Here is a 13,104-nt window from a genome sequence, read left to right on the forward strand (position 1 = left end):
TAAAAGATCACCAGAAAATTATCTTCCTTGCGCCGAACAGTATTTCAACCAATGAAATGTCAATTTATTGTATTTTCTACCAATCACAAAGGAGAGGAATTGCACAATCCGGAGACTGTAAATTATTTCCACTCTTTTTATCGTCTTTCATGGAAGAAGGTAAAAAGGGAGTATGTTTAGGTCACAAAATTTTACAATACGTACTGCACTTTCCACAAGTCCTGGCACAAACACTTGACAGACACGCATCATTACACAGGTCACTGTTGGATGACATCAGATCGTGACACGCCTGCCTGCTGACGTCATCACACCCCTCTGTCCAGTAACACTGGACGGCGAAGGCGACAAGGACCGCTAATGCTACAATTAAAATGATCAGTTAAAACATACCGAGGTTTATAATTATGTAAGATAACTATGCGATGATTGGTCACACGGTACTTTAGAATGAAACGTGACTGATACACATTGGCATCAGAAATGAAAGTGATGAGCGAGCATGCTGTGGTAAATGAACATGTACACATTTAAGCAACATTTTTAAAATGATGGGCGTTGTCTTCTGTTAGGACAATGAGTGTAATTCTTTTATTTATAAAGCAAAAAAGTATAATGAGCTAGATTTCTTTATATTTTTCAAAATTGTTTAGATTTGAGCAATCGTACTGTTCAATTTGACGGACAGTTAATTGTTGCTTAATTAATTTTTACAAAAATGTCTCTCTCTGCCATTTGAGATGTATACACAGATGTTTATTAACTAAAATCACACAAGTATAAGACAAACAGATGTATACATATCAAGAAAAACTTACTGTGTTGATTCCTGTTATTCGCCATGTAAGAGTGTTACCGAAATAAGGTCCAGAAATAACCTTTCCTGACATTCCTGTCCTGACATTCTTATCATACCATGTGATCACCACAAATTCGTATAGTATATCAACAATCATAAAGGTTTGCATTGCCTATTATAAAATTTTGAAAAAAAAATTAAATACAAAAAAATGTTAAACATCGCTTTATGTACCCTACACATGCATGCAGTCCTAATTGAAATGTTGCTTCAGTCTATTTAATATTGGTCATTGTCTGAGTGTTACATTGTAAACCGTTATAAGTGTGATATCGTACTTAGAGATAGATTAACAACGAGGTCAAGTGTAACTCTGAGTACGCATGACCTTGGACATTTTTTTTTCTAATTCCATGCAGTCATAACATGTAACATGAACAAAAAATCCCTGTATTTTGTTTCTAATTAGAATTTTTTTTTTTTACTTTTGACCATTATTTCATTGTCTAGAAATTGCATGTAATGTTAGGATATTAGGAAAAAATGGTAGAATGTCTATTTAAATAACAATATTATATCATTTTACAGTATTGTCAAGTTGAGCTATCCATCAATGTTACAAAAAAATTTTTTTTCGTTGTTTTGAATTTTTATGTAAGAATTTAAACCTCATCTTGGTTTCTTTCTTTATTAAGGAAAACAACCATGAAACAATGCAGCAGAATATTTCTGATTTATAACCCCCTTTCGAATTAAACACCATTTGTGACACCTACTACAAGGATTCATTATTCAAAAATGAACTTTCAAACTGTTCTGGTTTGCTTTATACCAAATTCAAAACTCATTGCCTTGATCTCTGTCATTGTAACCTTTCTCTAACGCAAAACTGTTTCATTATGAATTATCAATGAATAAAATAATTACAATCTTCCAAAGTATGTATGCTATCATGCTTTTTTGTCAATTTCACTAATAGCAATCCCCATTGCACCGATCATCTTTATCTCCCCTTTCATCTCGCCTAAATAGAGTTCTTGTCTCTATCTGGCCCTAACGGATAACGAACATCAATATATTAACACAACTACATTGTTTCTTTTCTTCACATGTACAACTCTTTGCCTACCCCTTCCTTGTTAGTGGAAAAAGAACTAGGTCAAGAACACCAAAAACATACATGTAGAATGCAACTTGATTCTGCATTTGACGAATGGAGTTGAGAGGAATAAAAAAAAAAACTGGATGATTACCGTAATTGTATAAACAAAATCGTATTTTACATCTTAGTGAATATTTTAGTTGTGATTTTCTTACACGGAAAACTGACAGCAGTTGCAGGGGATTAGATAATTAATTATCTTCTACTGTCATGCGGGTTTTTTTTATTAGCAAAGACAACCATTTGCTGTCAGTCTTCTTCAAATTGTTTTTTTTTTAAATCTAATGTTAACTGTGTTTAAGTAAGAAATATATATATATATATATATAGATATATATATATATATATATATATAGATTTATATATGTATAATCAAAAAAAAAAAAAAGGAAAATAAACCGGTTCCAAAGTTATTTATACTATATGATATCACCTTTCACGCTTTTTCGATATATATATATATATATATATATATATATATATATATATATATATATATATATATATATATATATATATATATATATATATATATATATACACAAAGTCATGATATGTAAACATTTTTATATAGAAGAATACATCTGATGCCGATCGAATTCTCGAATTCTTCATTCGCGTCCTTTGTATACATTCTCTTTTATATTGCACACCGACCTTCATGATTTATTTTTCCGAAAAATTAAACTTTCTAAAAGTAAGTGTTGTTATTTAGAGATAATTCTATGTTATCTAATACGTGCGCTGACAAAATATAGTTCCAATTTAAAAGAAAACGTAAAATGTATGGAGCATGTCAGTTGATCAGCGTTCTAGAACGAAGTTCACTTTTCAATTGCGAATAAGCCCGGATTTCAAAAAGTAGAGATGACCGGTACCATTTCACCATATTTTCAGAGTGGTAGTGGTATACCACTAGTAAATGACCTTGAAAATTGTAGTTCTCAAATATGTATTTTAAATTTTGAATTGCGAACTGCGTTATAGAACACAGTTTACTTGTGATTAGCAAACTGCGAACTGCGTTCCTAAAACCGATTGCCGGATCCAGAATTTATCGCCAATGGTAAAGACAAGAAAAAAAGAATACTGCAGAGGTGTAAACCTAGAACATTGTTGATCCGATCGAATAATGCTGGTTTTGATGAAATGATATTTAAGAGGAAATAAGAATTAAGATAAACAAAAGAGACGATGCTGCAAAATCTACAAAATCATTTGAGTGTTGTATGATTTGTGGATTTGGTCAGCCTTTTCAATGATACCCCATCGTTTTTATTTGTCTGACAGCTTCAAGTTTCATTTTAAGATATATGGGAGAAGAAAATGTTCAATCTATTTAAAAGTTTTTTAATTTATTTTACGCCAAAGCTGGTTTCGAACTCATGAATTGCAAAACAAACTATTTAAACCAACTGCGCTACGCTGTTAGTTAGCAATGCTACAGAAGAAACGAAATACAATATATGTATTAAATTTTGTATGTATTGTTTATTCCATTGCTTATATTTCATTATGCTGGTAATAGTAAGTACTATAATTTAAAAGCTTTCAACGCTTCAGCAAAGGGTTTTGGGATTGATAAAATCAACAAAATTCTGTTAACAGCTTGTAACGATTCTTTATATGAACAACTTATATAGAATAGATCGTTATATCTCTTTTGAAAGGATTAATTCTGACTGTATTTTCCGTTCCGTTCCACTGTCCGTTTCGAGTTTTAACAACACCCTAAATAAAGGTATGAAAGAGTCCAATTATGATTATTCATCAATTTTCAAAGCCGAAAGTAAATTTGTTTGTTATTTGAAAAACTTGATTGAAAGGGTATAATATATAAATAGTGCCTGTTTGGGAGGGTAACAGTTGAAATTGACATCCCGAGAAAACCATTGTCAACCGACGCGAAGCGGAGGATGACAATGGTTTTCGAAGGGTGTCTATTTCAACTGTTATCCTCCCAAACAGGCACTATTTATTTTGTTATACTGAATGTCTTTTTTAAAATTTTTAAGAAAACTTTACTGCTTTTATATAGGAATATCGTGAATTCTACAGCGAACCGTACGCGCATAATTTTCGCGCATGTAACATTTTTTAATGTTACCCGTTGCCAAGTGCGTTGCTTACGCTGAGGGTAATATAAAATATTATTAACTGCGTCTTAACCAATCAGATTTCAGTATTTAACATGAAAGTATAACAAAATAATTTATTGCATGATTGTGAGGGAAATATGAAAATTTATTCCCCCATGAAAAATCATATTTCCCGAGGGCAACGCCCGGGGGAAATGTAATTTTTTCTGGGGTATAAATCTTCATATTTCCTTGACAAGAAAGCAATAAACTGTTTATTTTACCGAACGACAGATAATGATTTAGAATAAATAAATTTTTAATCTTTTTTTTTATTCTACAAAAGCAACATCGTAATTAATGTTAACCGGTTTCTCTCTATGTCAGTTTTCTAAATGTAAAAAGGATTAAAAAAGAATTTTTTAAATAGAATTAATCATTGAATTACATCGAATGCTCATCCTTGGGATTTTTCATAAGTATGCAATGAATATTCAAGGGGGGGGGGAGGTATGATAAAAAATATGACATGATTGGGAAATATGATGTTTTATTGCCCTGACACGTGATATTCTAGAACCAATCAGATGTCGTGTTATAGCATAATCATATTGAGGTATAATGATAATTGTTCTAAAATGCTGGTTTTGAATAAAGAAAGGCCCGCAGGCTGACTAATTAAGTTAGGATGAAACTTCAAATGCGCTTGCGTAAATTGGAATTCTGGAAAGGAATTAAACAGTCCATACTTGAGAATTTTGAATAGGTTATGAAACTGATCAGTTTGTAAGTCGAACTGCAGACTTCTACACAGGAATTCTGTCCACGGATATCGTTTATAATCAAGGTCGACAGTCCGCATATACATGTATATATCTCACATACTCTTAGCAAGCTTGGAGAAGATATAATTTGCAAAGTAACAATTAAATAAGACAGCATGCACAGTTGCTGTTGATTAAAAAAACACTACACCGTTTAACGCTTGTCTTCTCGCCTACAGTCATGAAATAACTGAGCAGACTATTTCTTATTTAATCAACTGCATGTTGTGTTTTTTCTATAGACTATTACACATTGTATTGTAATAGCTTAATATCTATTAACTTTGACCTTAAAGGTAATATCCTGCTGGCTGACTTTCTTAGCTTCCTTGTATTATAAACGCATTACAACAAATTGATTATATAATCCGGAGTTATCGTCCGTAAATAATGGCGCAAAGTGCTAACAGAGAGGATCTGAAAAGCATTCTAAAATCAGAGTTACAGCCCGTACATTTATCTCTTTGTATTATTTACAGATTTTGTCGTACGTAAATATATATATTTCTGTATCACATAATCATATAATACAAAATAAATTAAAATGAAAGCTTTGTGTCCTTAGATTGAGATAAGTTCATTAATTCATGACTAATTTCTGAAACAAAAGGAGATTTCTTTTTATTCAAATATCTTGTTTCAATAAAACTGTTGGTCTGAAATTTTAATTTTTTAACAATAGTTTGATCGTATTAAGTAAAACTATAACTCTTTAGAAGGGGACTGAATGTTGGCTGTCGCGATGAGAAGTTTTAGTATGCCAATCAACCTATACAAATTTGTTTGGCCCCATATATATATATATATATATATATATATATATATATATATATATATATATATATATTTATATTTATATATATATATATATATATATATATATATATATATATATATATATATATATATATATATATATATATATATATATATACACACACACAAAGTCATGATATGTAAATGTTTTCACATAGAAGAATTATCTGATGCCGATCGAATTCTTTATTCGCATCCTTTGTATACATTCTATTTTATAATGTACACCGAGCTCATGACTTATTTTTCCGAAAAATTATACTTCCTAAAAAAATGTTGCTATTTAGAGATAATACTATGATATCAAATATTTGCTTGGTTAATTCCGTCCTCATTCCGGCGACCACGGCATGTCTTTTCCTGTATTTAGCCTTTTCTATCGGTGACAACACTGTTTCAATATACACATGTATGGTCATGTCAAATTCGTCGATTTGCAAAATATCAGATGTGCATTTTCAGAAAACGGAGACAGATAAAAATTCGTATTATAGTGGCATGTTACATGTAAATAACAAACATTATTTTACAGCTACAAATGTGCATATGTGGGGTAAAAATAGATAGAAGATCTGTGGAGTCAACTCTAGAGAGTTCATGTCCGAGTTCTATAGCTAGCCTACAGGATCAGAAATACATATATTCATAAAATAACACAACACATGACTGCATATTCGGACTAACAAGTTTACAACATTTCATACGCTCAAAATTTTCTACACACAATCTGCATTTTGCTTTTTTTTTTACGCTCATTTTGTTCCTTATATCGCAAATTGTTGCATTAACTGGATCAAAAAACCATGTAAAACGGCTTTGTTAATCTTAACCGACGAATGTAAAATAATGGATTCTTTTTCTTCGTTAGACGCATTAATATTCACATGAACCTCAGGCTCGTTATATTTAGACATTTCCCCCCAAAATCTGATTCTGATTTTCAGCATCAAATGTACAGTTATTTCGAAACTGGGCTTTAAGAATTCTGTGCTCCGTACACAGAGCAATGCGCCGAAGATTAAAATTACAAACGATACTAAACAATCCTTATAATCAAGTAACTTCATGTACTTCGTTGTCCCACTTTTAACCCTTTTCTATTTTTAAAATTTAAATATCATAGGTTAAACATCATTTTCCTCTGTAATCTGATGGTAAGACTAGACAATATTTATTTTTCATATTGACTTTAACGTTTCTGACAATGGATCCTAAGTACAGTCTCCAGAATTTGGTAGAGTGTCATGTTACAAAGCACTTTGAAAAGTTACGCACTTTTTACGCACACGTGCTTTAATTTTGCGACCAAGTCAAAGCACTTTGATTTTTTTCAAAGTGCATTGATATTAACGCACTTAGAAAAAAAATTGTTCAGGGTTTAGTCGAAATAATTGATACTTTTATATAATGTATACAGTAAATGATTGCTTAAACCTTATTTAGCTCAATGGGTTATTTTTAAAAAAAAACGAACTTTATGCATTCTCAGCTAACTTGATAAACAGTTTCTCGATTGGATTTTTTTCTTCTCTCAGAAGCGTACATGTGGTTTGACAATTTACACATTAAGAACAATTCGGGATATTTGAATTAACAAAATATGACATGAACTACATTGCTTAACAATTGCATTTTCCTTTTTTGTGTATGCAGCAAAATTACTTCTTATCTGGTACATTGGGCTATGCCAGAAACGAAAATGATTTATATATATTAATAATGGAGATCAATGTGTGACATATATTAGCTGGCTTCAATTGCATGTGCTTGTAAACAAACATGATGTGTGTTATGTTCTTTCTGGATAAAGTATTGTTTGGCCAGCTTGTTTTTCTCAATATCACTGTACTTAATTTACAATAAAGCGTATTTCTTTGTTTTCTCCAAATTGCTGAATATCATATGTTGTGAAAAGAAAAATGAGTAGGGGACCTTATTCCTATAATCAACTAAATGATGTACTTTTAATTGACATGTATCTTTAATTAATTCCCACCCCAATCTTCATCCCCGTTCTCAAAGACGGTAAATTAGATTCATTAGTGTTAACAAATCATCATACTATCCACAAATAAGAATTTCATTTCCAGAACTTGTGATTTATACTTATGTTTTTCAGAGTGTGTTAAGTGTCTCGATACTGAAAATGTTGATGTTCCTTCATAACGCACCTCCAAAAAAAAACATTTCAACCATGGTTAACTTGGTCCCAAATTTGACGCACTTTGAATTTTTTTTCAAAGTACGTTAATTTTCCAAAGTGCATTGCCACAGTGTCACCTCCAGTAGAATCCTACATTATGTATGCCTCCTTTGTACCGTGACATTTGTGTTGTGAGAAAAAACATGTTTTGGACGAATGTAAATGACATAAACTGAGTTCTTTTATTAACCAGACTCATTGCGGAAGCAATGGCCATGCTATAGTTACGTGTACAATGCACGGTTTACCGGATGTTAAATGAACAACAGTTATTCGCTCCAAAATATAGTTCCAATTTAAAAGAAAACGTAAAATGTATGGAGCATGTCAGTTGATCAGTGTTCTAGAACGAAGTTCACTTTTCAATTGCGAATAAGCCCGGATTTCAAAAAGTAGAGATGACCGGTACCATTTCACCATATTTTCAGAGTGGTAGTGGTATACCACTAGTAAATGACCTTGAAAATTGTAGTCCCCAAATATGTATTTTAAATTTTGAATTGCGAACTGCGTTATAGAACACAGTTTACTTGCGATTAGCAAACTGCGAACTGCGTTCCTAAAACCGATTGCCGGATCCAGAATTTATCGCCAATGGTAAAGACAAGAAAAAAAGAATACTGCAAAGGTGTAAACCTAGAACATTGTTGATCCGATCGAATAATGCTGGTTTTGATGAAATGATATTTAAGAGGAAATAAGAATTAAGATAAACAAAAGAGACGATGCTGCAATATCTATAAAATCATTTGAGTGTTGTATGATTTGTGGATTTAGTCAGCCTTTTCAATGATACCCCATCGTTTTTATTTGTCTGACAGCTTCAAGTTTCATTTTAATAAATATGGGTGAATAAAATTTTCAAACTATTTGAAATTTGTTATTTTTTTTACGCCAAAGCTGGTTTTGAACTCGTGAATTGCAAAACAAACTATTTAAACCAACTGCGCTACGCTGTTAGTTAGCAATGCTACAGAAGAAACGAAATACAATATATGTATTAAATTTTGTATGTATTGTTTATTCCATTGCTTATATTTCATTATGCTGGTAATAGTAAGTACTATAATTTAAAAGCTTTCAACGCTTCAGCAAAGGGTTTTGGGATTGATAAAATCAACAAAATTCTTGTAACGATTCCTTATATGAACAACTTATATAGAATAGATCGTTATATCCCTTTTGAAAGGATTAATTCTGACTGTATTTTCCGTTCCGTTCCACTGTCCGTTTCGAGTTTTAACACCCTAAATAAAGGTATGAAAGAGTCCAATTATGATTATTCGAAAGTAAATTTGTTTGTTATTTGAAAAACTTGATTGAAAGGGTATAATATAATTTATTGCATGATTGTGAGGGAAATATGAAAATGTATTCCCCCATGAAAAATCATATTTCCCGAGGGCAACGCCCGGGGGAAATGTAATTTTTTCTGGGGGTATAAATCTTCATATTTCTTTGACAAGAAAGCAATAAACTGTTTATTTTACCGAACGACAGATAATGATTTAGAATAAATAAATTTTTAATCGTTTTTTTTAATTCTAGAAAAGCAACATCGTAAATAATGTTAACCAGTTTCTCTCTATGTCAGTTTTCTAAATGTAAAAAGGATTAAAAAAGAATTTTTTAAATAGAATTAATCATTGAATTACATCGAATGCTCATCCTTGGGATTTTTCATAAGTATGCAATGAATATTCAAGGGGGGGGGGGTATGATCAAAAATATGACATGATTGGGAAATATGAAGTTTTATTGCCCTGACACGTGATATTCTAGAACCAATCAGATGTCGTGTTATAGCATAAACATATTGAGGTATAATGATAATTGTTCTAAAATGCTGGTTTTGAATAAAGAAAGGCAAGTTGGTTAATTTCAAATGTTGTTTTTTTTTATTTACTAGTGAGCCTGCAGGCTGACTAATTAAGTTAGGATGAAACTTCAAATGCGCTGGCGTAAATTGGAATTCTGGGAAGGAATTAGTCAGTCCATACTTGAGAATTTTGAATAGGTTATGAAACTGATCAGTTTGTAAGTCGAACTGCAGACTTCTACACAGGAATTCTGTCCACGGATATCGTTTATAATCAAGGTCGACAGTCCGCATATACATGTATATATCTCACATACTCTTAGCAAGATTGTAGAAGATATACTTTGCAAAGTAACAATTAAAAAAGACAGCATGCACAGTTGCTGTAGATTAAAAAAAAAACACTACACCGTTTAACGCTTGTCTTCTCGCCTACAGTCATAAAATAACTGAGCAGACTATTTCTTATTTAATCAACTGCATGTTGTGTTTTTTCTATAGACTATTACACATTGTATTGTAATAGCTTAATATCTATTAACTTTGACCTTAAAGGTAATATCCTGCTGGCTGACTTTCTTAGCTTCCTTGTATTATAATCGCATTACAACAAATTGATTATATAATCCGGAATTATCGTCCGTAAATAATGGCGCAAAGTGCTAACAGAGAGGATCTGAAAAGCATTCTAAAAGCAAAGTTACAGCCCGTACATTTATCTCTTTGTATTATTTACAGATTTTGTAATACGTAAATATATATATTTCTGTATCACATAATCATATAATACAAAATAAATTAAAATGAAAGCTGTGTGTCCTTAGATTGAGATAAGTTCATTAATTCATGACTTATTTCTGAAACAAAAGGAGATTTCTTTTTATTCAAATATCTTGTTTCAGTAAAACTGTTGGTCTGAAATTTTAATTTTTTAACAATAGTTTGATCGTATTAAGTAAAACTATAACTCTTTAGAAGGGGACTGAATGTTGGCTGTCGTGATGAGAAGTTTTAGTACGCCAATCAACCTATACAAATTTGTTTGGCCCCATATATATATATATATATATATATATATATATATATATATATATATATATATATATATATATATATATATATATATATATATATATATATATATATATATATATACACACACACACACACAAAGTCATGATATGTAAAAGTTTTCACATAGAAGAATTATCTGATGCCGATCGAATTCTATATTCGCATCCTTTGTATACATTCTATTTTATAATGTACACCGAGCTCATGACTTATTTTTCCGAAAAATTATACTTCCTAAAAAAATGTTGCTATTTAGAGATAATACTATGATATCAAATATTTGCTTGGTTAATTCCGTCCTCATTCCGGCGACCACGGCATGTCTTTTCCTGCATTTTGCCTTTTCTATCGGTGACAACACTGTTTCAATATACACATGTATGGTCATGTCAAATTTGTCGATTTGCAAAATATCAGCTGTGCATTTGTAGAAAACGGAGACAGATAAAAATTCGTATTATAGTGGCATGTTACATGTAAATAACAAACATTATTTTACAGCTACAAATGTGCATATGTGGGGTAAAAATAGATAGAAGATCTGTGGAGTCAACTCTAGAGAGTTCATGTCCGAGTTCTATAGCTAGCCTACAGGATCAGAAATACATATATTCATAAAATAACACAACACATGACTGCATATTTGGTTTTACAAGTTTACAACATTTCATACGCTCAAAATTTTCTACACACAATCTGCATTTTGCTTTTTTTTACGCTCATAAATACATATAATTATATACCTGACAATGATTATAGATAATAACCTAATACATATCTATTTGTTCTATATGTATATGTTCTTTAAGAGATGAATGTCAAGAGACTGATTAACATTAACTGACAAGAGGAGACAATGAGAGTCCAGCATCATTCTTCATCTCTGGTGAAGGGGATAGTTGCTAATTTTGGATGCACAGCAAAATTCAAGCAAAACAAAGAAAAAGACTTGAATCCTCATCTTGATGGCCTTAACACCATTTTCAATGTTAGTTTAATACAACTAAATTGAATTACGATATTCCCTGTGTTTTCTTGTTTAAGTATGAACTAATTATACCTATGCTCGGAAGGAGAGGGGGTATATTGTTTTACCCTTGTGTGTCTGTTTGTATATAACACAAAGATATCTCAGCAACAATCGCAGATGCTTGAAATTTTAACTCAGTCTTTGTTAAGGCATGCTTAACGGTAGGATTCATTTTTCAAAATATTTGATGTCATCTTCCCGTTACATGTAATGTCAGTGCAGGGGTATCACTAGTGAGCATTGACTCACAGATATCTTGTTGTCATATCTTTAATAATACAGTAAATATTCTTGTTCTAAATGCAATATAAAAACTGAAGAATTTTGGAGAGAAAAAAATTAAACTTTCATTTACAATTCAATCACTATATTTTCCATTACTCGTATGTGATATACCAAAGTAACCTTACAAATATTAACCATTCATATCGTGTGATCTTCTTATATATCTCATCCTTTACTTGCAAAATACATGTATACTTTTGAAAATAAATTATTTAAGGTAAAACACACATGAATTCAAAATATTTTATATTTTAATTTTATTTTTAAATCCATGTTTTCTTTATTGGAGGTCAAATATATTGTAATGAAATATTGCTTGATTTGATATCCATTATTCATTTTCATCAACACATTTTAGAATATCCTGCTGAAAAAGACAGCTGCCATTGGTAAAATGGATGCAAGACAACACTAGTGAATTGAAATTGTTGTTACCTTAAATGGCACACTCCAGGATTACACGCTTTCCAAAAACACAATTACAGCATGCAGTTATAAAGGGATTCTTTGGAAGTCTATGTTCTGTAATGGGGGAATTTCTCTTGAAGATTCCATTAGTATTAAAATAAAAACTTAAAAGTTCAAATGTCTTCAGTACTAGAGACCTGTGATTTGACAGTACAACAGGGAGCAATTGTAAAGGACACATAATTTGTACATTATTGAATATCAATCTATAGTTATCCATAAATTACTTGGTTTTTACATTGTATTGCAATTCTTCTCAACATTTGCATATATGTTTGATCTTTGTAAAATATGTTTGATGCCAGTACAGTAAGTAAATACATTCTTTCTAAGTTTGAAACATTTGTCCACAAAATATATGAACTGCAGTCTGATCATTTAGAGGTCTGTAATTCTTCACATATAAAATGACTTTGAAATCACCCTGTTACTGTTAAACTTGAGAATATATTAAGAAAACTTCAATATCTCTTTATTGATTACCTTTTTTACTACACATTGTCCAGATACCGCGTGTTTTGCAGTTAGTGTTGTTTTTTTCTTTTA

The 13,104-nt window shown here is 31.1% G+C and overlaps 1 protein-coding gene across 1 annotated transcript in view; it reads right to left on the reverse strand.

The window, feature by feature from the left end:
* LOC105337318 (uncharacterized) overlaps positions 1–964 on the reverse strand; it is a 33,000-nt gene extending 32,036 nt beyond the window's left edge. The window contains exons 1-2 of the mRNA XM_034477080.2: positions 819–964; positions 205–363 (exon numbers count right to left, since the gene is read on the reverse strand). Coding sequence (XP_034332971.2) covers positions 205–363; positions 819–843 — 184 coding nt within the window. The 5' untranslated portion in view covers positions 844–964. The remainder of the gene's footprint in view (positions 1–204; positions 364–818) is intronic.
* Between the last annotated feature and the right edge of the window lie 12,140 nt (positions 965–13,104).

The sequence above is a fragment of the Magallana gigas genome, chromosome 9 (assembly GCF_963853765.1).
Source record: "Magallana gigas chromosome 9, xbMagGiga1.1, whole genome shotgun sequence".
NCBI lineage: Eukaryota > Metazoa > Mollusca > Bivalvia > Ostreida > Ostreidae > Magallana > Magallana gigas.